Genomic DNA, 25,912 nt, shown 5'->3' on the forward strand with positions numbered 1-25,912 from the left:
CAAATGTAATCTGTTATAACAACAAAAGTTTAAAAAGATTTTCCATGTAGCTGCCCTGGAGCAATACTTTTTTTTTCTTCTCTGAAGTCACATACAAAAAGAAATGTTTAGGCCTGTCATTTCCAGGCCTGAAAGTGCTGAGAAGTCATCTTTGGATGTCCCCGATAATACTATCTGGTCAGCAAGAAAGGAAAAGTGGATATACTCATTAAAAGAGCACCTCTTCACAAGGTACCTGTACAGTCTGGCACATTTCTGGAGCCCGTTTGAGGGTTCAAAGTCTATCAGAGGAGCGCTGATGGGAGACGGGTGTGGAGCTCAGATGAGGGAGATCCGTATAGGGATGGCGGGAGACTCTGTCCTGTGCTGAGGGGAGTGATGGGACAACACATGTTCCACCATTGTGTGTTTAGACATGTGCTTCATGAGGTACGTCTCCTGGAAAAAAAAAAACCCAAGAAGAAAACAACGCTTTTAGACATCTCCCGCTGCAGTTGATTCAGATTTAAATTTTTTTACTTGGGTTTCCAACTCACCGAGGTGTACGCCCTGCCGCACATGCTGCAGCAGTAGGCCTTGGCGTTTTTGATGGCGTGTGCAGACAGGTGGATCTGCAGCGAGGCAGAGTCCGAATAGGCACGATAACAGTTGGAACATTTGAAGGGCTTGTCTTTGTTGTGCTGCCTCTGGTGAGACTTCAGCAGGGGGAAAAGAAAACATGCAAACTGAGTTCCCTTTTATGAAGCATTGCGAAAGGTATTTCCTCACAGACTTGTCACAAATCCATCCGACCTGTGGAGGATCAGGGCGGTTAAACAGGTGGAGGAGGAGAGCAGTTAATGTTTACCTGCAGATTGGATAGCTGAGTAAAAGCTTTTTCACAGCCTGGGTGGGCACATTTATACGGCCGATCGCCCGTGTGGATTCTGAAACAGGACAAATGACGCAAACATTAGACAACCGAAACTCTTTTCAAACAGGTCAGAGAGGAAGCTCAAAAAAATGAAATAATATAACTACTCAAGTGACAAGAGAGAATTTTCAGAAGAACTCAAACTAAATTCATCTCTTCCTTAAATTCAAATTTCCTGTTTTGAGGTCTTAACATACAGGAGGTTTTTAACACTTTTTAAGATGATATCTTGTCTTTGGTGTCTCAGCGGCACGTGTGCAAAGCAACAAAAGCTGGCCAGCGGAGAGAAAAACAAGGAGTCCTGAAAAGGTCCAAGGGAGTTACTAACTAGGACACCTCGACACCAAAGCACTCTGCATGCTCCTCTCTAACAAACCAGACTGGACACAACATCCTGAAATGTCAGTTCCTACTGCTGCACCAAGTTAACGCTATTTTAAAAGGGTCAGTTCACCCAAATTATTGCAACAAAAAAAAGGAAAAAAGTTCAAGTTTACAATTTCTCCCCTCTAGTAGTGTTGAGTGATGCAGGTAAGTAAGATTTATTTGACCAGGTTTTGAGATATAATTTCTGAGGTTTCTACCATTTTGTTTGTGGTTCTAAGAGTACTTTAAGAATAAAGAATTTCCCTAATAATAATAAGTTGTTTAATATATAGTTAATTCTTCAGTTTATTGTACAGACACTAAAGACAACATCGTCCCTGTTAAATGGAGCAATGATGTTTTTGACTGTGACCAAACAAACATGTCTTTCCAAAATACATTTGAATATACACAGTCAAATAAAATGTGGTATAGCAAACAGTAAAATGTTTGTTTTATATTGAACCTTTTACTAAGAAGCTCATTAGAAGGGTACACGTGACATTGTCTTGTGTTATACAATTCACAGATCACACTGTCAGTAGTTTCATATTGACTATTTCTTCACAACAAGGGAGTTTCTAGGAAAACTATTCAAAGTCTGTGGATTATTACATACAACCAAAACTATCTCTCTGGCCACAGCAGATACCACTAGGGGGAAGTGAAGCGGGAAAAAAGTTGGGTTTTTTCTGTAATTTGGGTGAACCGATCCTTTAATACGGGGGACAGAATTAAGTAATTTGAGGGCACAAATTATTAATTCAAGGGAACTATATACTATATAGTATACACACAAATTATCATATTTTTTACCGTGCTGGACTCTGCAGGGGAAGTTTTTAAATGAACAAAAAAAAATGAGTGTGTTACATGAATCATTGAGACTACAGTCATATTCCGCCACAGCTTACTATTTCTATGCTCATTAGGAAACTGTACATCATAGTGGGCTGCTCCAGCTGAGAATATAAAGTATGTTATTGAATCACTGATGCTGCACAACAGAATATACAACTGTGGTGAACACGATGCGGTGAGTGTAGAGATCAGACCTGGTGTGCTGCTGCAGATGTGAGAGCTGGCGGAAACATTTCTCACAGTAGGAGCAGCGGTAAGGTTTGACGCCCAGGTGTATGCGCAGGTGCTGGGCCAGGTATGATGCGTTCGCGAAGGACTTAGTGCAGTGGGGACACTTGTGAGCCTTTGCCTCTGTGTGCGTTTTGGAGTGGATCTGCATGTCTGACTTGGAGAAGAAGGTCAGCGGACAAACTTTACACCTGCATCAAGAGCACAGACAGAAGACACACATGAAGAAGACGGACAGGACACATGGTGCCTACTGTATATATTGCATGCTGCTGAGATGTGTCCTCCCAGCAGCATTATTGAGCAAGACCATGTGTAGCTTGTGAGTTTGAAAAGGTTTGCTTCCTGTTTGCTGTCAGAATTTTAAAATTGTGCGTAACGACGTTGAAACACTGGAAAACCTGTGAGATGTCACAGTTCAATATTAACATGATCAATTCATGAAGAGAACTTTAACATTAAAGTCACTAAATTAAACAGAAAGGTGGGTCATTTAAGGGTGCATGCCTATAAGCAGTATTAATAAAGTTTTATTTCTTGAGATATTTGTAAACTTTGTTACTTTAACTTTACATTTTTACTCCATTACATTTATATAGTCACTAGTCACTCTGCAGTTAAATATATTTACACAAAAATACACAAAACACATGATCAGTGATACTTTGATATTTATATATTTAAAGAGGTACTGCACAATTTGAGCTGTAAACTAAATGATATTACTTACTGTACTGTGATGAAACACATCAATGCTGGTGTTACTATTGATACCAAATTTCTAGAAATCTGCATTTCATGGGTTGAAAATGGCTCAACATGTCGTCTACTGTTTTAAATCAGTCCGGAACCCCAGCATATTTTAAATATATTTATATTATATATATTTATTTTAAATATATTGAAGATATGCCCCAGCATGTTTTAAATATAATATTTTAAATATGCTGGGGGAGAGGCTTCTAGCAGAATTTGAGGGTGTAGTTAGCCTTTAGCTAACTGCTAATACTTTCTATTTTTACTTAAACCTGCAATAACAGATTTTTTGGGGGGCCAGCAGAGCAGCAGAAATAAGCGGTAAGCTTACATAGCATCTCTTTTTAGGTTGATAAGGTGAACTTGTTAGCAAACTGTTGCCTATTTACACATCCAGCTAATACAGAGCAACATTATCATTCATTTGGAGTCGTGTTTGTGGCCACCTGACAAAGTCCAGTATTTGTTTATTTTTCTTTCGCTCTGTTTTTCGTCTCTACCAACTCCTGAGGGAAATATCTGGCTCTTCAGCTGCCACTATGTTCACCAGCTGGCCTCTAACTGTGTCTGTCTGCTGTTTGGAGCTGGGCAGGTAGCGTACAGTGTTTTTAGAGCTTTTACACTGAAATTAGCTGCCTGCTGTGACTGGAAGCAAGAATGGAGATAGCGAAACAAAACATCAAACTGAAAGAAGTTAAGAGGAACTGAGGGGGACTAATTCTCTATGAGAAAGGACTCCTTTTACATTAGACCTTGTCATTTGATCCATTGTTATTATATTAATATTAATTATAAAATTATTGATTAAAGACACTTTTAAGTAACATTTTGAATACAAAAGTTTTACTTCTTATGAAACATTTTTGCATTGTTTTCTTGCATTTCTACTTGAATCTTGAGTCCTTCTTCTCCCACGAGAGTCTGCGTTTGGTAAATATCTTGTCATGACTTGACCCCCGATGAAGTGACAAGAAATAAAGCCATGAACATCCTGACTCTCATCAGCTCTCATCATTTATTTCCTCAGTTTGAGTCTCTGACCTCTGGGAGGTGCAATATGCCTTTGGCAACCAAATATATTTCCCCACAGTGTTTTATTTTTTGTTTTAATATTTTATGCTTTGTTTAAAGAATGTTATTCATATTTTTCACTAATGTACTGTGCTTTATACTCCATACGTGTCATATATGTTACATGTTTTTGGGCTGCTTTTATGTTTTGGTGAGCAAAAGACAATTTTCCAATCTGAAGGACATTTTATTTTATTCTGTTTTGTAAATTTAACCAGTGGTCCTGAAAATCACAGTATTTCCTCCTCTTTTAGAGAGGGATATTTCACACCTGCTGTACCTACTGAACTGCAAAACACTGTACCTTGGTTATTGCATCTATCTATAAATAATACTGGTTAGCACCATTATGATTTAAGAAGAAATGTGACACTATCAAGTGAGAGCCGCTGCATTATTTTTTTTTACCTGTAGGTTTTTCCCGCTTTGGCAGTGATGGTGACACAGGACTGGTCATTGCCTGAGGCTAGGATCGGGTAGGGCACCACCAAAAGAGAGGACCCATTCTCTGCTTTGATCTTCTTACGCCCTCGCTCCTCCCTTGGAGGAGGGCCGAGGAGTCCCACGAGGCCCCCGTTGTTTTTCCCAGGCTCCATCCCGTGGCTGCAGGCCAACCCTGAGATGAGGTGAGGTGTGGGGGCTCCACCCATCCGGCTGTGGCTGCTTGAGGTGGGTGTAGTGGGGGTGATGATCTCTGAGGTGTTGAGGTTGCCTGTTCTGGATGCCAGCGCCACACCTGGTGGGTGCAAAAGTGAAGAACATGCAATAAGTTATCATCGAGCAGTTACACTTTTAAAAGGCTCAAAATTCCCCTTAAAATACAGCAGAACAATTTGAAATAAATACTTTAAGTATGAAATTTAAGGACATACCTAGAAATAACATCACAGAGAGGATAATACTATATATATTGTATATATATATTGTGTGTGTGTGTGTGTGTGTGTATATATATATATATATATACAGAGTTTCTGTATATTTTTTTTATTTCTTATAATATCTTGCTTTCAAAGTTCTGTGTGGATTGGACTGAACTGTATATGTATATTGATGGAAAACTGAATTTTCCAATTGTAAGTCAGCTTGTGAACGCATTTTGTAGCTGACTCTCAGATATACATACATACACGTGTAAACATATGTGTGGGTTTTCATGTGTGTATAAACATTTTTTATTGGCCTGATAACTACATTGAATTACCTGTTCATTTGATTTCACTTCATTGATTCATTCTATTTGAATCACTGTGAACAAATCAGAGGTATGGGCAGCAATTCAGAGATTGCGACCCAGTCTAAGTGCATATATACACTGACTAGTACAAAAAGTATGAATGCAAGTTATCAGCAAATTGCAAACTGCAAACACTGCAAAAAATCTCAAAAAACAATAACCTTGTGCGCCAAACACAGTCAAACTATGACAACATGAACCAACACAGAGATATAATGGGCATATGGTAGGATGCAGGTTGTTGTAATATGACTCTCCTTTGTGTTTGCAAACCATTTAATTAATTTAACCTCCTAAGACCCAAGCTCTATCTTAATTTCTCTTTGCTATTTGGGCTTATTGGGACCTGATAAGTATAAAAACTAAGCATCATCTGTTGACATGATGTGGTTCCGTATACGGGGACAATTTTGAATTTCCATATAAGCAGAATTAAGTATTATGGTATAACCCAAAATGTGATGTCCACGCATGTGGATGCCAGGTCCTAGGAGGTTAAGTGTTTAAATTATTCTGTCTACCTCCTACACATACATACACACAGCACAGAGAAATAGTACAGTATGTTATTTCCAGTACTGATGATGAATGAAACCCACGCACAGCAGACCTATAACAGCAGGGAGAGCCACGCTGAGAGCTGTCAGTACAAACTGTTACCTGATACGTGGTTCGTCCTGGAGGGATGGTCTATAAGTTGACGCAGATGCCAGTCTTCCCACAATCCTCGGGCCTTTATAGCTGCCTTATCGTCCAGATTCAAATTTACATCCCCCAGAATACGACCTGGTAAAATATGCAGGAAATTCACACTTACAAAAGACATACATCTTTCATCACCCTGATCAGCTCCAGTGTCTTAATACCGACATTTTACAGTTGGTATAAAGACACTCAACCATATATTTTGTCATTAATTCGTGATATGGCAAAATAAGCAGTCTTAACCTTTGTGTTTTGTTGACGTTAGCTTTACATCCTTATTGTTTGGGGTCCCACAGAACCCACTGCTGGGTGTGTAAAACTAATAATAATAATAATAATAATTGCAAAATTAATCTCTTCTCTCTGTTCTTCTGACCTTATTTAAACCCAATCTGTAGAAAAGACTGAAGCGGTAACCACAAACTGAGTTTGCACATTTGATGAAGGTCAGAAAATACGTAAATGACCACAACGCATTGTTATTACACCATATAAGGAAATAATTGTAATATCCGTGAACAAATATATATCTTCCCTTTGGTTGGAATAGTTATTCTGTCAGAAGCAGACCCTCGCATCTGCGAGCCTACAGGAGAAAGAGTTTCCTGTGGGTCCTCACAAGCTCCTGGATGGGGACTCGACGGGATTTGGGTGGGGTAGTGCAGTGTTAAAAGTACTGTCAACACCAATGACAGATATAAAGCATTTGAAAATCCATTGTCCTTTTTGAAATTATCTTTTGGAGTACTTATTGCCTTCATTAGATAGCCGAGAGTGCAGAGATGACAGGAAATGAGGGAAAGAGAGATGGGAAATTAAATGCAATAAGGGTCTTCAGCCGGACGTTGTGGTTCATGGTCAGTACCTAAACCCCTCAGACACCACAGTGCCCAGGAGCTCTTTGTATTTAACCATGATTTAGAGACCCCGTACACAACTAATGTGTAGTTTTCTGTAGCGGCCTTCTGAAACATGTCATGTGTTAAAATCACGTTTATAAGCAACAAAATCATTAAGAGTCATGAACTATCAAGATGATAAAACAATGTTAAGTGTGTTTTCTTAGCTGTTAAAGAGGGAAAGGAGTCTCCAGAACCACAAACAACAAACAAAAATAAAGTACCACAATGGTACTGAGAGGAAGCTGAGCCAACTCTGATGATGCAAGATGATATCAGTAAAAAGTGAGGAGGCAGGTGAGGAGTCAGAGTACCTGTGACTGAGCTGGAGGCGGGGCGGGCGTGCAGTGCGATGTCAGGCTGAGACGGGCTGTGACTGTGGAGGACCGGCATCTGCTGGGCTTTGGACATCCCATGCTGGCCGCCGTCCACGTGGCTGGGGGGAGCCAGTAAAGGCTGTTGGGATGGGGCTGAGGCAGCGGGCAGATGTTGCGGTCTGATCTTCTCTGCCATCAGCTGCTCCTTGATTTTATTGATCAAGACTAGGTTATCCAGCTGACAGCCAGGAAACAACATTTGTGACAAGAGAACAGCCATCAGTTCAGTCAGTGTCACTTAATGAGGCGATGGTTCCCTCTAATGGCTGATACGTGACATTGTACCCAAAACTTACTGTAAACGTCTCTGAGGATCAACAGCTAATTCCTTTATTAAACCAGTGGTTCCCGACCATTTTGGACTTGTGACCCCTTAAAATAAAGTCTGCTTGTGGCCCCTCATCACAAGTTATGGACTTAATAGAGGCCATAATAGATCGTATCCAGTATTTCACAAGAGGGAAAAAGCTCAAATTTGAGAAAAGTAAGACAGAACATTTTCTGTGACAGATTATTTCGTTCTCTTAAATCATCTGGTGACCCCTCAGATTCATCTTGGGCCCCCTTGTGGGGGCCTGAACCTCAGGTTGGGAACCACTGTATTAAAGGAATAGTTTGATATTTTGACAAATATGCTTGTTCACGTTCTGCTGAAACTGAGAAGATTGATACCACTTTCATGCCAGAGCCACAAGCCAGTTAGCTTAGCTTAGCACAAAGACTGGAAACAGGGGGAAATAGATAGCCTCTGTCCAAAGGTAAAAATCCACCGACCTCTAAAGCTCACTAATCTTAGATGTTATACTTTGTTAGTTTCATCAGTACACAAACAGAAGTGTAAAATTTACCATTAATTAAATCATGACAATAAATATATAAAGTAAAAAGGCAAATTGTAGTTTTTCGCTTCAAGTCTTGTACGGAATGAACAAACCAGATATAACATATATAACACCAGCTTTATGGTCAGCAGATTTTGAACAATGAACAAACACAAGGTATCAATCTTCAACTCTCGGAAAGGAAGTGAAAAAGGGGATTTCCCAATATGTCAAACTGTTCCTTTAAATAATGCATTATTTAAAATCAGTAAAAACCTTTACACAGAAAAAATGACAATACAATGACTTTGCTGCCTGAGGTTGTGTGAATACCAGAGTCACTCACCTGGCCGGGCATAGCAGGAGGTGGAGGCCAAAAGTAGGGATTGTTAAAGCGAGGTTCAGCCATCCTGAAATAAACACACAACTGTCATAAACGAGACGAGGACAGCTCCTCCATCTTTCCATCAGTGTAACACTGGTAAGTACAAGTAGCGAGTGTATGTTTGTAGTCAAACTTGTAAGACAGCGGATCCCAACCTTTTTGACATGTTTACTCATCACTGGTGGAACAGGTGAGTGTTTTTTTTTCTCTTGCTTTAATCTGTAATGTTCGGAGTCGTAATTTACACACAAAAAGGCAAAGTTTAGAGGAGAACTTGAAACAAATAAGTATGACTTTGTGCAGCAGAATTCTTTTTTTTTTCCTGTTAATCATGTTGCGACCCCTCAGGTTTATTTTGTTTATCGCAGGTTGGGAACCACTGTTGATAAGTTATATCCTTAAAACTGCCTCCTGTAAATTCATGTGAGGATCTATTGTTAGTGTACGAAACAGCAATTAAAAAGCTCGCCACCCAAGCAGCAGCTGACTGTTTGATGTGATAATTTAAGATAACTTGTCCCCAGTCTTGTGATCGCGTATTTTCAAAGACATTCTGTTTAAGTTCTCCTCCTTTTCCCAAAAGAGCAAGAGGAGAAGTCTTGTGTCTTAAGCTTTCTTTGTCAGAGACAACAGAGAGGATGTTTCTGAGTTGCTGCAGCGAGTGAAATCATCAAGAAGGAGGACGTTTAATTGAGTGACGCAGAGTCCGGCAGCTTTTTCTGAGGATTTCTAACCACAAGACTTTGTGATGGGCATGCTGCCTGAGAGATAGGCTCTCACGTGATTACAACAGCTAGTTAGGGAACTCTCCAAAACGCTTATCAGAGAAAACAGAAATGTTAAAAGGGATCTGGCTCAGATCCTAATCTGTCGCTGTCAGTCTCCTCCTTGACACATGGGGGCCCCGACTGGTTCAGAGTCCGGTGGGAAACAGGAGAAACGTTAAACAGTCTCACCTCAGAGTGCAGCAAGAAGTCGTGGAATAACTAAAGTGAGGATTCTGCACAGAAACCACACTGATTTGTAAGTGGCACAGCAGTTAACTTTTTGGCATATTCTCTTTTAAATGAATATATCAGGCTGCTTTTCCACACTGTGTTTGGACAGAAACCTTCTCATTTTCACTGCGACAGGGAGAAGTTAAGATTGCTGTTGAAGTTAAGATCTGAAAGGCATTTCTTTCCATGGCTTCTCCTCTCGACCTCGTATGAAGTTCTTTTTTTTCAAGAAACATTTTGCATTGCGTGCTTTGGCACACTTCACCATTCCTAAGTCTGTTTGGCTTAGCAGAGGCATAACACAGTCCACATCTGCAAGCCAAGAGAAACAAAAACGATACGTCCAGGGGTACGAGCGTACAGTAAACCCCACAAAATATTTCTCTAATGATGCCAGTGGGGATCAGTTTCACTTCCTGGAGGCTTTCTGCCTCGAGGGAGCAGGCTCAGGAGTTTGACTGCTGCTGGACATCTTTGTGTCACTTCTTGAAATGACACGCCTCACAGAGAATACTGTATGTATATCATGTCACCAGACTGCATTGCTTTTGGACTTACTTTTGGACTCCTTGTGCCACTTTTGCCAAAATAGTTTTGTTTTTTGCACAGCTGAGTTTCTGTAGGGCTTAAGTATTGCAAGTAATAGGGTTTGAAGTATTTCCAGCAGGTAGTAAAAAGATTTGTACATCCAGTATTTCTGATGCATCAGAGAGGAGCTCAATATCTCGTAAAAAACAAACAAAAACAACCTACACCCTGCTCATTGCTGATTAATCTGTAGATTACTTTCTTGATTATGTCAATATAATGTAAGAAAATAGTGAAAAATGTTGTAATTTCCAAGGCCCGAGGTGATGTATTCAAAGTTATTGTTTTGTCCGACCAACAGTCTAAAACCCAACGATTTTCAGTTTACTGTAATATACGACAAAAACAAGCAACATAATTTCACATTTAAGACGCTGGAAGAAAATAATGTTTGGCATTTGTACTTATGACTGAAACTATTAATTAATCATCAAAATAGTTACCAATTGATTTTCTATGAATCTCTCATTCAAAGCATTTACTGAATCAGTACATCGAGCAAAGTTTTGGTCCCTTTTTACAAAAGTGTGAATCACTACAAAGTGCGCTCTAGAAGTAATAAGCCAGCCTTTATAAAGGGTTGTAAGTTGTAACTAATGGCTTTATTTAATAAATCATTTACTAATGCTTTATAGATCAACTAAGCCATTTAGAACTTCTGTGTTGTGAAAGATCTCTTAAAAACTGCTTTGACTGCTTAGTTGGCCCAAAATCCATTCACTTATAAGCGATTGCAGAGGTTTATTAATGACTTATTAACATTAATAACTGGAGGCATGGTGGCCTTTTATAAAGCGCAAACGCCATGAGCATTCATGAATAGATTACCAACATGCATAACTGCATTATTACCAAACAGAAAAGATAAATACCCGTCACAACCTCACAAACCCAAAACATCTTGTTAATGGCTTATAACAGATATATAAAGAATTAGTACATTATTAACTCCTTAATAAAGCAATTTGTTATGACTTATAAACCCTTATGAAGGATACTAGAAAGCAGTACTGAAGTAATATAAGTAATATAACCAAGCTGTTAATTCTGTAGCCTAATAACTGTTCTTATTATTATTGTTATTACGGGAGGTGAGTACAGGAAGCAATAAGGATGCTCTCTTTAGTGCTATGATAATCCTACAGATGGTCAGTAGTCAAGTGTTACCACAATGCTGTAGCACAGAAAAACAGCATCAGTGTAATAAAACAGAAAACAGATGAGATCACCTGTAGAAACAAATACAGTCCACCTCTGAAACTAAAGTTAGGGTTAACTTTCCCCCCTTTTCTTTTGTACCTGCTGTGCTGAATTGTTCCTCCGTTCAAAACCCCCCAAAAAGAATCAGCAGCTGATGTTTAAATGTGAACCCTCTCGGCTTTAAATGCGAGCATCTCCTCCGGAGAGGAGCGATCCTCCGCAGCGCCTCGCTCTGTCCGCCGCCTCTCCCACATTCTCAGACAGTTTATTAAAAAATTTCAGACAAAAGGAAAACAAAAATGGCAGCCCTGTCTTATTTTTATAAGCACTGGACGCCATATTCTGCAGATCCGAATATTATAAGGAGATGATTCTCCAGGTGTAATCAAACGCCTCGCGAGCCGTCGGGATGTGACATATTTGCATTAAGCGTACGAACGATTGTTTACTTTGATTTGCAGGTTTGAATAGCCCGGCTTGAGGAGAGGAGAGGGGAAAAAAAGCCTGACACTTCCTACAACAATCATCATGCCTCTGCTGACTGCTCTGCAGCCGCTCAGCCATAAATCCACACGTCGACGTTAATGCTGCCGCGGACTGAGAGCTTTTATTTGCACGACAGAGGAAAAGAAATCCGTCTTTATCACCTCTGCGCTGCAAATGCTCTTTTTTTAAATGCAACTTTTGCATGACTTACACAGAAAGGGTGACGAAGCGACACAGGAGAGCTGCGTGCGTGAGAGAAAAGAGCAACAACAAAAAAAAAAAGAAAAGAAAAAAAAAAGAAAGAGAGGCAGAGAATTTGCATCGAGCGGCCAAACCTACCTGAACCAGCGAGGGAGGAAAGGTTTTATAAAGGATTGGACTCTTCTTTCTGCTCGCTCTCAGTCGGACTTCAAACCTTCCGGGTCGCCTGCTGTTCACTTCTGGGTGCTGCAGGCGTCTAAACACTGAGCTGAAACTGATTTTTAACCCATTTTTCGGGTTTCCAGTTTAAACCCTGGCTATTTTCCTGCTGCACGTGCTCTGGCCGCCTGTGCGCTGCAGCGTTAGATAAAACACGCACATATGCGTGGGATGTTCATATTTAACATGGTTTTCCTGCACAGCGACAGTTGTGGTATTAATATATATTATTGCATGTGTGAGGCTGACTCTCTCTTAACGTGCATCACCAGCATTAGTCTCAAATAAACACAGACAAGGCGGTTATACTTGTCACCTGAGCTCCAGTGTTAAATATCTAGTGAGAATAATTTGTTGCATGCAGGTGTCATCTTTTTTTCCAGCTTCGCAGAAGCTGTCCCAGGTCACGACGGTCATGTACTGTAAATATTAAGTGTAATCCTCTCAGCAGCAGCATGACAGGCTGCTAATATGCTCTGTGCTGAGCTCAGCAGGAGATGGCACTGCTGCCACAGCTAGAGAGGTTCAGCTGGTGGCCGGCATGTTGCCTCAGAGGAGGAGATATATAACATGACACTACTAACCACACATGGTGCTCAGATTATAAAAAATAAATCTTATTATTTAGGCAGACACTTTGTAGATGATCTTGTATTCAAAATAATAGGATTATACACTCAAGTGCCAATTTAATTATTAGGTTGAAACAGTTACAGAGGGGTGTTTGTGTTTAGAGGGTCATTTTGGAGGCTGCAGTTTAAATGTTATTGCATATAAGATTTTGTCCACACCATTTATATCAATAAGGATGCACAAAATATTAGAAACACCTCATTGCTTTCATGCTCAGACCTTCAGAGAGGTGACACTAACAGCACTGCATCGCTCTAAAGTGCTCCTGCATCTTTTTCAAGCTTAATGTTCATTGGAAACACTAAACAATTGAACACCTCGACAACACTAGCCTCCGAAATGATGCACAAAGGTGAATCAACACCTCTGTTTCAACAAACGTTAAAACCTTCATGAAGGCTAGACTGCATTAGTCACAACCATCACAACTTTACCCCTCTGAGCAGGCCACATTTTGTCACTGTTCAACCCTGCACACACAGATGCTTTCTTACCTGCATCATCACATACAAACTAACACACACACATTCAAATGTATGCTAACATAGCAAATGCAAAACTCCACCTCATATCTTTGACATGATTCGGGCACAAGAAACTAGAATGGTAGAACTTGAGAGTAGCACTCTCTGTGGATATTACTCAGGCTAACACTGAATACAAGTAGTTTACATTCACACGAACACTAAAGAAACTAACCTCTCTGCTGTAGCTGAGCTGAAACATGATCAGATGAAACAATTCTTTAGGCCTTCAAAAACCTGAAAACTAACAAATCGTGTTTGCCAACAAAAAAGGTGACAAATTGTCGCTTTCTATGAGCTTTATTTGACTATACTTTGCACAACCTCCTGCTTCCTGCTGCACATGGAGCGAAGAGAAAAGAAAACCTGATAAGAAAATGTGGTTTGCAAACCTCTTCTTTGTATCAGTTGAGCATATAGACACGTCTGTGAGCCTCCTGTTTACAAAAAGCTGATTTATGCTGGTCTCACAAGATGCCTCACTGGACTGTGTTTAAATCCATGAAAGCTGCAACATAGTTAGTTAATACTTTATTTAAAACCAAGAAGAAATTTAAATATAAAAACATAGACAAACTTCTCATTAAAGAAAACAATTACAAGTGACATTCAGAATTCCTAAGTATAACTTGACAAAACAATCTCATGACCAGGTCCATTTAATAGCTTTTCTAGAGGTTTTGATCGCATCACATGATCTTCCTCAGCAGATGAAGTTTATGAAGTCATGGATTTTTTTTTTTTCGGGGCACTTTTAGGACCTCTCGTCCACGTTGGCTTAAAAGTTTCAGAGTTTATTCTTCACCTTGGAAGCTGCAGTGAAAAAACGATCTCACCACAAGGTCCACTTAGTGGCTATTCTGGAGCTTTTGATCGATCGTATCACACACTTATCAAGATTGAACTTCTGAATATCCGCTTTTAAGTCAACACAGAGGAGAAGTCCTTGAAGGTCTCAGAAAAATAGATATTTAAACATTTACAATTTCATGACAATGTGGAAAACTCCATCGGAAGATCAAAGAAGAAGAAGAAGAAGATCAAAAGCTCCACGCCAGCTATTAAACTGGCTTCGTGGTGTCGACTTGTGCTGTTTCCAAGGTGAAGAATGAGTTTCATTCTGTGTTCAGTGTTTTAACTTGATTTTAACTTGAATGTCTTCTGCATCTCATTCCATGTGTTTGGAGCATCGTGTTTAAAAACTTTTTTCCAGCCTCGGTTTGAACAACTAAAGTACAAAATATCTATCTATTTACAAGTAATCGGAGAATAGTAGAGCCTTATAGATGCATAATGTACAATGCAGCTGCCCTCTGTTGATTAAATAGGACCATCCCACCTGTCCAAACAATGTATAGTGGCTATTGACCAGAAACAAAAGTGGAATCATTCAAATAACGGGGAACAACATATTAATGGGGTCTCAGGTTAAAATTAATGAATCATATTGCTAAACCTAATATTAAACTTTTGTTCTTTTAGTTTTAAAAGAAATGACATCGTCCTCTTCACAGTTATGTGGTCTACAGTCTAATCCCACTTTATGAAACTCCCTGCAAGTGTGTATTTGCTGTAACCTTTGAAATAACATACTGTAGTGTGAACAAGGTGGGTGTAACACGGGAATGTTTGTACAATTGCAGCAAAAATGAAACATCTTCTGCCAAGTAAATCCTTTACTGATGTCAACAAGTTCATTTGGACACACATGCACTCTGCATCTCTCACTGTTAGTTAGTTGGTTAGTTGTCAGACGGGTTTTCTTGTCTGTACAAACAGCGCCACACCCTCTGAGACGCACATGTTCTCTCACCTCCACACAGGCCAGGTGCAGGGAGCACAGGAGGCGGGGGGGGGGGGGGGGGGGTCATTATCCCCATGAGGGTGGAGCATAAGGGGGGAGGTGAAGAGAACGGATGAAACATTTGAAGCTCATATGGACATGCTGCTCTGAAGGCTCCTGTGAGTCCAGGTGAGAACTATAACGAAGTTGGCAGCAGGTTTTCGATCTAGATTCATATTTTTCTGTTACATGTAGTTTGAATGTTCATGCTGCAGTCATGTGACAGAGATAATGGAATATTTTCTTACAGGTTGAACCAGTATTGATTGTACAGTAAGGTCAGGAGCTGGAAGTATTTACAGTCAGGTCATAGCGACAGAGTGTGCTGCAAATGTGCATCTATGTTCACATCAATGAGTGTCATGGCATGTGTTTATTCATTGCTGGTGCTAAACCAGCTTAACCAGTTTTTTTTTATTTTTATGAATTTAAATATGCATGTTGACAGCAGAAGACAGTTGTAGACGGTTGTACTTCTGAGTTTCCTCATTTTTGATCAACTGTCAACAACTGTCTGGTCCAGGGTTCACTTCTAATGTAAACAAAGTAAATATTGATCTGCAACCGCGGTGCAGAAACACTGACTGACAGTGGGATGATCGCGTCAAACATTAATGTGAGCTTATGAAATTTTTACAGAAGCTATACAGAAATATTTAACAATGCTGGGGTTTTACTGTCAGCAGAGTGCCAAGCATTCCTGAGCTGCTCCTCCGCCCAGAGGCAAAAAGGAAACCAGTTTTTCGAAATGTTGACCTGCATGTGTGTGCTGTTTTGTTGTAGCCATGGATGGTGTGTTGGAAGGAGCAGCGGTGTTGTGTTTATGTAAACTGGTCTGTAGTCTCCTCTTCCTGCCCTCGCTGGCTGCCTCCCACAGTCCGGTCAGCTTCTGCTGCTGCTGCCTTCTGATCTTCACCGACTTCCTGGTCACAGGTGAGTGTCAGGACATGATCAGGTGTACTGGTCACCACACTTTTATTGTCGGACGTCTCAGATGGGCTCAAGAGCTTCAACACCACCTGTAATTAATGTTCTAAATAAATAGGATGTTATTTTACACTATTAATTATATCAAAGTGGACACTGTTACAATATTTCTTTCATTGAAGACGTTAGACATTTAGACAAATTAGTTGTTTAACTGATTAGTCAAACAACAGCAACAAAATGACATTTTTAACATTTCCGAGCTTCAGCTTCTCAAACATATGGATTTGGTAGTTTTTGTTGTGTTTTTGTTGCTTTATTTGATAGTAAACTGAATATCTTTGTGTTTTTTAGTGTTTGCTGGACAAAACAAGTAATTTGAAGGTGTCACTTTTCATCTAAGTGAATTGTGATGGGCATCTTTCACCATTTTCTGACATTTTAAAGACAGAGATAAAGAAAATAATTGACACAGACACAGTGATACTGGAATTGTCTTGTTTCAGCTTGGTCTTTATTTCTATCTAAGCATCAGTACCACTCTATTGCTTGGAGTTGCAGAAGATTGGCTTTTCATCCACTTATTGTTTTTCACAAACATAAATATGTAGATGTTGGTATATACATATGTTTTTTTCTTTGCTTTTGTTTAACCAAATCCAATGTTTTGCATATTGTTACGTCTCTTGTTGTCTGACCTTCACTGTGCAGAATGATGTATGTGCAGAGTTTGACACAAGAAAACACAATAAGACTGTTTTTACATTCATCTGCTGATGGAGGAAAGTTTTTCTGTCCTCACCTTAAGTCTCAGGTTAAGACGTGCATGAACGTACAAGCAGGATTTTGTGGCATCATAGTTGTGATTTTTGCCAATATCCAACTTACACAAGTGTGATGTGGAAACTTGAAGATTACAGTACACTAACGCTGTGAATGGACTTTTCAGTGAAGTAGGAGACGTCTTGTGTCTATTTGCATATTCATGGAGTCTTGATTTTTTTAATGATGGACAAGGAGTAGACGCAATTGAATGAATTTCTAACTGGCACATATCAGATACAAATTATTTGTGTCTGCAAACATGTCTGGAGGAGAACTGCTTTCAAATGAGCTGAGCTACTCCACAATCTTTTCCACATACTAACTCGCCGACACTTTGCTGTCTTTTTTCTCCCACAGTTTTTCTGAGCTTCCTTTGCATCTTTGAGTCTTGGCTGTCTGATCTGACCCGACTCGGAGATGTCATTGCCCTGCGCTTCCTGCTCTTTCTCAGCCACACATATGGCGTGGTGTTGCTCCTGACCACACCTCTGATTGCTGTGGAGACTGTGACCAGACTGCTGTGGCCTGTCGCTCACAGGAGTCAAACAGCGGGCTCTGATGGACAACGCTGTTACGTCGGAGAGATAACTGTGGAAGAGGAGGAGGACAGCGACAACCCAGACAAAGAAAAGGGGTTGTCTCATGTTGTCAGCTACCTCTGCTGCCTGTCGGTGTGGGTCGCCGTCGCCCTCAATGTCAGGTGGCGATGGAAGCTGGAGGAAGTGTGGGCTGCTGCCTGTTTGCACACAACCAACTCACTCATCAGGTGTTTGCCCAACCTGTTCAGCCCTGTCTCCAGCACTTTAAATCCCTGCTGGGGCATGGCCTTCCTCTCCCTCCTCCTGCTCCTCCTGACCACGAGCAAAGGCCTGCAGAGACGACTCCGGGCCCCTGCACAGATGGCAAGGACACACGGAGAGAAACGTGGAGTCAATAATGGCGACAGTTGCTGGCAAGACCTCGTTCCAGAGCTATCTGTGAACCCTGGGATGTCGGTATCGGAGCCAGCACAGTGTGTTGACCCAGAGAAAACAGAGAGCAGCTGCACTGTTCACAGAGCGTGTTCCTGGAACAGTGTGCAGATGTCGGCGCGTCACCATGGAGACTTTGTCCTCATCTCCCCCGAGTGTTTGTCTGCAGAGAGGGGAGGACAGGAGCACGAATGGACGAAGACAGGTATACCTCTGACATTTATCACGGACGACCACGTGGACTCACAACACGGGAGCCATTGTGGGTGGCAACGGTGGGGTTTTCCCTGCCCAGGGGTTAATGTAATGATAGGGTTCGTGGGTGTGCTCTCCATCTTTGTGCTTCCTCTAAACCTCAGTGTGAACGTTCTTCTGATCAGGACTATAGAGACTCTGCTGGAGCGGTGTATCAAATCTTTAGTTTTGTCCACAGCAGCAAACACAAGCAACACATCTACCTCTCACAATGAAACAGAGCGGTGAGAAGCAAAAGTGGACGCTGATTGGAGGCTCTTTGCAACCGGATCACCAGATTAATATTGCATGTGTGCAGACAGCAGGTCTACCTGTCAACGGTTTGAATAGAGTGTAAATAACCATTTCTGAGCAGCTATTGCTCAGGAACAATATGTGGAAACCGCTGAAAGGTGCTGAGGAGGCAGGTTGAGGCGTGCTCGGCAGAAAGACACTAAACCTGACTGAAACAGACGGCTGGAAGGCCTGCTTTTATTGTTCAGAGCCTTAAGATCTGCAGTGATTTGTCATTACACGATGGGTTACAGAATGAGCCCCTCCAGTTTGAATAAGACTAATCCAGCGGCAAACAGTGTTTTGAAAGTAGTAATATGAAGTGTGCTGATGCTACATCGCATTAACCCTGCATGAAGCAATGTGTAAATAAATAGTGAGTGACTTGAGGGTGTAGCACAGATTTTGTTTTTCTTCTTTGCAGTTCTGTCTCAGATCTTAAATCAGCTGGTTTCAAAGGATTTTACTTCTCCTCAGAGATGAAAACTAAATTCATTAAGTCAAGTACTGTATTTCTGTGCAATTTTGAGGGGAACTGTACTTAACTTGACTTTTTCCATTTTATGCTACTTTCTATTTCTACTCAACTATATTTCAGATGAAAATGTTCTGCTTTTTACTCCACTACATGTATTTGACAGCTGTAGTTACTAGTTACTTTTAAGCTCACAATTTTACATGAAAAAAACATATGATGCGCTTATGAAATACAAAGCATTGTTGAATATTAAACCACTGGTTTCCAACCGGTTTAGTCTGGGACAAAAACAGCAATGTCTTGTTGGGGCACCGTTTCAGATGAGTTGTCAAGAGTTCCACCAAAGAGAGATTTCTCCTCTGAACCTCTGAGACAGTTTTATTTAAATACCAGGTCGAGGCCAAAAGATAAATTATCTAAAAAATTCATATAAAATTGTGAACTAATGATCTCACAACCCCCTCAAAATGTATCTTGAGAGCCTTTAGGGGGCCCGAACTCACATCTACATACTGTAGGTTGAGAACCACTGGACTAAACATGTATATGAGGTAGCGCCATCTTGAACTGCTACAACAGTAAAATGCTAGTTATTTACATATTGGTGCATCAGTATTACAGACTAATATTGTAATATTTAATATATTAGTCCCAAGAGGCTTTTTTCTGTATAACAGGTACTTTTGATACAACTAAATGCAAAGCCACAGTCAGCAGCCGGTTAGCTTAGCTTAGCATAAAAACTGGAAACAGGGGGTACAGCTAGCCTGGCTCTCTCAGTAGCTAACAAAAAAAACAGCCTACCCGCACCTCTAAAGCTCACTGATTAATTGGTGAACCATGGAGGTGCTGGTAGGTGGATGTTCTTACATTTGGACAGAGCCTTTTACAGTCTTTATGCTAAGCTAAGCTAACCAGCTGCTATAGCTGTATATGATAGCTGTAGTCTTTAATGGACAGACATGAGTGGTATAAATCTTCTCATTTAACTCTCAACAAGAAAATAAGCGCATTTCCCCAAAACGTCTCACTATTCCTTTAAATCACAGAATGAAAGGCGTACTGCTCCTGTAAAATGACACAAAGAGATGCATTGTGTGACTGGAGAACCTGAACGTTGCAAAGCACACAGACGACTGTCTTGTACTCACATGTAGAAACCCATCACGCCTCAAGCATCGAGTGTGGGTAATCCAAAGGTGAGCAGGGGCACAGATGTCAACACCAGAGGGCACTCTGGTACAACAACAACAACTCAGAGCGACTGATACCTGAGACCTTGAAGCTCAAATCTAAATGTTTGATAGATGAGCTTTAGGAAGTAACAGGAGAGGGATGAAGGGGATGAAGGAAACAAAGGAAGGCGTTTTTAGGTTGTCTTACCTTTGATGGAGCCGGAGGGTGAACGGCCTGCTCACCTCTTCTTTCAAAGTGCAGAAACCTGTGCAGACACATGTTCAAACTGCTCACTCTGACTTTGCTATTTTAGGACAGAAGGAGATACTGTTAATGTCCTGATGTATCCAGAGGCAAATTATTGCTTCATAACTGTAAGACCACATAACAAAAAGGTTGATAAAGGTTGTGTCTTTGAGGAGTTTTGTTTTTGTTTTAATTAGGGCATGACGACATTAAGAGGAAATGTCTTAGCTGCTGTAAATTTCCTCAGTCATGAAGTTGTTAGTATTCAGTGCAGGAACTGTGCTGTGGGAGGATGGCATGAGAAACATCAAGATGGTAGTATGGTAATACAAGAGATGAGATAATGTGCTTCCTAATGGTGTTTCATTTTATTGCTTCAACAGAACACCCACAGGTGATTTAACTGCTCCCAAGCCAGATGAGTAATCTCCTGATTCACCTTCATGTGACTTCTTTCTTTCCTGCTTTCTGAGGCGGGATGAGTCCCACATTCAAGGTTTTGGAAACTCAAGTTGCTCAGCGCAGGTTTTTAGAGGTTACATTCATTCAAACAAAAACAACTCTCTAAAAGGAATTCTTCCAAAGTTTAATACTGTACATCCTCCAGGAGACTACAGAGTGTAGGGTGCAACTAATGAATGCCTTTATTCTTCTTATTTTTCTTTCTAACAAAATATCGTCAAGTTTCCAGAGTCCAGCGTGAAATCTTCAAGTTGCTTGTTTTGTCCGACCAACAGTCCAAAAGCCAAATGTACATAAATATAAAAGAGAAATGCAGAAAATCCTCTCAGTGAGGATAAACTGTAACCCGGAAATGTTTATATCGATATTTTTGTCTTTATTGTTACAATACAATCATCAAGCAATATGTACAAAAACATGTTTAATAATAGGGACGAAAGATCTGTTCTTGCCACCGGCATCATACTGTAGTTGCAGCTCTTGTTCTTTAACTGTAAGTGATGGCAAATGTGAGCCTTCATTTCTGCTTTTTCCATCACTTAGAAGATTAAAAACCTTCCACTCCCGCCTCAGGAGGGCCACATCAGACTGGAATCAGATACGGGTCTCTCAAAGGAGAGCTCAGTGACTTTTTAATGGACACTTTCCCCTCAGGTAAAAATGTCTATTACAGGATGGACACCTTCTCCTCGGACAGAAATGTCTCTATCACAGGAGTGAGGGGAGAAAAGTACTCCAAATCAAAGCTGAGGATATGAAACCACTTGTCCTGAGGGCCTGCTGTGAATAGATGGCGCTCTGCTTCAAACTACAGTTTGTTATGGAACAGCTGTAATCATGATGCAACAAGGCTCAATTGCTTTGGAGTGTGGAAGAATAAAGCAGCGGGGTACAAAGTTACACAAATAACACAACTTTCTGGATTTCTGACGCAGTTTATGACTCTGAACTTTCTATCATGACTTCAAACTGTATGACACTTTATTCCTCCAGTTTAACGACCAGTCATTAAAAGGCGTCACAGATGGCTAATGAGGGGGAGCTATTGAAAGCTGAAGCTCACCCGCAGTGTGGGAACACTGAACCCATGCAGACATCTTTTTTTGTTCATCATATCACACGCCTGGCCCTCAGCCTATGCCAAAATAGGGAACACTTATTAAAAAAAAAAGAGCACACAACCTCCCACCTCCCTGCTGGATGGCTTAGCAGGGCTGAGAGTTTGGCACATCTCAACTAAAATGTCTGGCATGAAACTCTTACTGAACTGGAGCAGGTATTGACAAGCAGAGGCTTTTCAAAGAAGATTCTTCTGTCTCCCTGATATGTTTCATTTTGAGAGTTTCAATTTCAGCTATGTTGATATTCTTGCTCTCAATGTGATGTGGTAGATCATGTTCACTCTCTGACTAGACTAAAACATTAAACCGGTGTCAGTGTTGAAGCAAATTCACTCTCATCGGCCTCAGCTGTCCTTTGTGTTTCGTGCTAATTAGCAAATGTTAGCATGCTAACACGCCAAGATGAGATGGCTAACATGGTAAACATTATACCTGCTTAACATCAGCACGTCCACATTGTCATTGTAACCTTTTTAAGCGCGCTGACATTAGCATTTAGCTCAAAGCATCACAATGCCTAATTACAGCCTAACAGAGTTTTAGGCCTGAGGAGGTAAAACATCCAGTATTTCACATGAAAGCAAAGATATGAGATATGTCTGAAAAAATAAACACATTTTGTTGTAGCAGAGAAATGATTTTTTCATCTTTCTTAAATTGTTTATCATCTTGTGACCCCTCAGAGGTTACGATCCCCCAGGTTGGAAATTAAGGATGCATCAATCTGATATGTCGGATCAGTATCAGTCCCATTACGGACCTTATCAAGTGGTCATCGGCCACGACATGACCTCATCCACATTGAATACAGTACAAATCAGTGTTTCTGCTATCAGTTACATTCATTCAGTCATGGCTACTACTCCTCCTTATTGATGCTCTACAGCCTCTGTGTTGATGCATTCTGAAAACCAGGACAAAGTTAAAGAGACTGGTTGATTTTAGCAGGAATTTATTGTACATTAAAACATTTCCCACAAATCTCCAGCAGCAAAAGCACACTAGAGTGTGTTCACACTAATGATGGGTGCACAGCTGCCATCATCAAAAAGACACAATCATCATTATAATCATTAAAAGTGTCAGTTATCATAATAATTTTAACCATTAGCGTCACCACCACCACCACCACCACCAGTAACCCAACACCACATCACAATAATCTCCTTCTTAATATTCAAAACAGAAAGTTTTTAATGAAGCAGAGGTCACTGAAGTCTGCAACACGGCAAACTGGGGTCAAACGTAAGCATTTGTTTTAACCTGCATGAAGTACCTGCTGGTTGGGATCTACTTCTCATAGAGTGTCAATCAGAGAGAAGTGAAATGACTAAATACTGTCCTGATTGTCTAAACCCTCTGGTAATTATTATCTTCACACATAATTATATAAATCCTGTTTCACAAAGCAGGTTTACAGAGTTATCTGGATGCATTTGCTGAGTAAATCCCAGAAAAAAAGACGTGATGTAAAAAAAATGATGTTATAGGTTTTATTCAACGTTATTCAGACAACTCTGTAGATCCGCTCCTTGAAACAGGCCCCTGCAGATCTGCGCAAGTTAAAACAAAAGGTGCAGATGCTCACAAGTTGACCCTTGTTCGCTTCATACTGCAAATACCGGACTCACATCCTACAAAAACAAGGGCGCTGCCCCAATTTTCTTTTAAAGTGGACAACACAGACAACACACACAAATGCAAAGATGTACAGTGGCAAAGAAAAATCTGTTAGGTTCTACCTGAAAGTGTTTTGTAATAATAACATTTTTGGCCGCTGCACCCGTGAACATGCCCGCCCGCCCGCCCGTCCGTCCGCCCTCTCTCACACTCACACACACACACACACACTCACTCACACAGTATGCTGGACTCGGCTGAGGGACCGGAGCCTCTTCGAGCAGATTCTGCAGGACTTGTGTACAATGACTGATAAACGGGTTGAGGCACGTGGGGCGAAGAAATAAACATGAGCCTCCATGGAATTATCAGTGATTTTGTCATTGTGTAACACAGCAGCAGCCTTGGAAATGCCAGTCACACAGGAATAGTATATTAGTGCTGAAGTCCTTCCATCCATCATCATTTTCTCTTGACAGTGGCCATTTCCCAAAACATACAGCTCCAATTTCATAAATGATATGATTTATAATAAGAGAGAACAGTTGGTCTCTGTAGCAATTTTGAGCAATAATTCATCTTAAACCTGTCAGATTTTTACATCCGAGTAGCATTTGTAACTCGACATCTACTCAGACAGCATGATTTAATATGCTTTTGATTTTAAGACAAAACGATCAAACATCATGACTGGAAGCAGAAATGCAATTGAGTTCAACACTGTAGTGGACAGAAAACCCCACAGGTATAGCGTATGCTGAAGGGGAAAGAGTGGAAACTTAAACATGAGCCAGCATGGTGAGAGACTTATTCCTTTTAACCCTTGATACTCTATATACAATACATGCAAGTTCTTACTCCATCAATAGCAGCATATTTCTGGACAACCTCCACCTCCAAACAGACTTTCCCACCTCATGTGGGTAGGACTGGGCAGCCGATGAACTACTTTTTGACTCATTTACTCTGTTTTAAGTGACATGGATAATCGCTGGTGCACATAGAACAAGAGCATTCGATGCAGTGACAAAGACTGAACAGACACATGTGCATGTGGCCCGCAGGAGGGACCAAGATCATGGTCTCACACAGAAGTAAAACAGACTTGACAAGTTCAGGGTGGATTGCTGCCCAAACAAAAAAAAAAAGGAGCCGAGTGCTGTCAATCACATTCCACACACAAAGCTAAGCCAACTGTACAGCACAGAGAAGACAAGTGACCAGTCTTCAGTGTCCGCTTGCCTGGACAGAGAGGGGGTGTCAAGTCTGACAAGCCTGGGGCTTGATGAGGAGAGCGGTGCCCCCTGGGAGTGTGCAAGTTGGGCCTGGGACAGTCACTTTAAGAGGGGAAATCACTTTTTTTTTTTTTCACATCACTGCCACAGACCTCAGAGGAGCCCAGGGGTCCCTCTGTCTCCATTTAGTGTCATCTTATCAATTAAAGATGTGGAATGAGGCTCAAGTGCAGGCCATTACCGTATGGTTGTTTCAAGTCACAAAAGACGGCGGTTTTTAAGAGCAACATCAAGCACAATTCTTAACTGAACTGAAGGAAATAAAACATTTCAAACACCCTATTAAACATTTTTTAACTGATTTCTTGAACATCTTTTGAAACCTACACACGTCCTGTGAATTCACCTATAATGGATTCATCTGTCAGGACAATCGCGACCATAGATGCGTGTAGCTCTTAAAGGCGTACAGTGTTGATGCGCAGCGGCTGCACGTTCTTGCCGTTGGCGTGGCTCTGCCCCGGGCTGAAGTAAGGGAAGACCTTGGCTGGGAATTTCTCCCGGTAGGTGTAGAGCCAGGACATGTCGTCTGCGTTGTAGAAGATGAGCAGGCCTTTGGGGTAGTCCAGGTACACCCCCACCTTCTCCAGCTTGCTCTTTACGTTGAGGCGGGTCCAGGGCTCGGTGCAGGCGCTGTACTGGTTCCCGTCGTGCATGACTATGCAGTAGAAGCCGCGGCTGGGCTGGATCTGGATGCTGCCCTTGCGGCTGACTGTCTCATTGGCCACGCCGATCATCCACTGGGTCTTCTCCGACACCATCACCTCCCAGTAATGGACGCCTGACGCAAAGCCCTCTGCGCCCAGAACGGACACCTCTACGTCAAAGCGGCGCGGGGAGTCCTGCAGGGGCTGCGGATGGAGATTCCCGTAGGCCACTATGGTGCAGTCGTCTGAGAGGATCAGTCTTTGGTGGGCTGTGATGGGGTCGAGGGTCAACGCTGCTGGCACTG

The 25,912-nt window shown here is 41.2% G+C and overlaps 3 protein-coding genes across 3 annotated transcripts in view; 1 reads left to right on the top strand and 2 right to left on the bottom strand.

The window, feature by feature from the left end:
* Positions 1 to 318: 318 nt before the first annotated feature.
* Positions 319 to 8,643, bottom strand: znf362a (zinc finger protein 362a). Its single transcript, XM_070903172.1, has 8 exons — positions 8,581 to 8,643; positions 7,351 to 7,591; positions 6,093 to 6,218; positions 4,604 to 4,931; positions 2,335 to 2,559; positions 848 to 926; positions 537 to 695; positions 319 to 438 (listed from the first exon to the last, which is right to left on the bottom strand). Exons 1-8 carry the CDS (start codon positions 8,641 to 8,643, stop codon positions 319 to 321), a joined length of 1,341 nt encoding a protein of 446 aa, XP_070759273.1.
* Positions 8,644 to 16,096: 7,453 nt separating this feature from the next.
* On the top strand, positions 16,097 to 18,958 carry LOC139283228 (uncharacterized). The gene is made up of 2 exons (XM_070903206.1): positions 16,097 to 16,244; positions 17,421 to 18,958. Exons 1-2 carry the CDS (start codon positions 16,097 to 16,099, stop codon positions 18,515 to 18,517), a joined length of 1,245 nt encoding a protein of 414 aa, XP_070759307.1. The 3' UTR covers positions 18,518 to 18,958.
* Positions 18,959 to 25,358: 6,400 nt separating this feature from the next.
* The window catches only part of trim62.1 (tripartite motif containing 62, tandem duplicate 1), a 28,762-nt gene continuing 28,208 nt past the window's right edge, over positions 25,359 to 25,912 (bottom strand). The window contains exon 5 of the mRNA XM_070903240.1: positions 25,359 to 25,909. Within this exon, the coding sequence (XP_070759341.1) occupies positions 25,359 to 25,909 (551 nt within the window). The remainder of the gene's footprint in view (positions 25,910 to 25,912) is intronic.

The sequence above is a fragment of the Enoplosus armatus genome, chromosome 3 (assembly GCF_043641665.1).
Source record: "Enoplosus armatus isolate fEnoArm2 chromosome 3, fEnoArm2.hap1, whole genome shotgun sequence".
Taxonomy (NCBI): Eukaryota; Metazoa; Chordata; class Actinopteri; order Centrarchiformes; family Enoplosidae; genus Enoplosus; species Enoplosus armatus.

Coding starts and splice junctions, on each gene's coding strand:
- znf362a (XM_070903172.1), bottom strand. CDS start 8,643: ATGGCTGAACCTCGCTTTAACAATCCCTACTTTTGGCCTCCACCTCCT. Junction 7,592..8,580: donor CTCCTGCTATGCCCGGCCAG/GTGAGTGACTCT, acceptor CCTGGCTGTCAG/CTGGATAACCTAGTCTTGAT. Junction 4,932..6,092: donor CAGGACGAACCACGTATCAG/GTAACAGTTTGT, acceptor TGCACCCACCAG/GTGTGGCGCTGGCATCCAGA.
- LOC139283228 (XM_070903206.1), top strand. CDS start 16,097: ATGGATGGTGTGTTGGAAGGAGCAGCGGTGTTGTGTTTATGTAAACTG. Junction 16,245..17,420: donor CACCGACTTCCTGGTCACAG/GTGAGTGTCAGG, acceptor TTTCTCCCACAG/TTTTTCTGAGCTTCCTTTGC.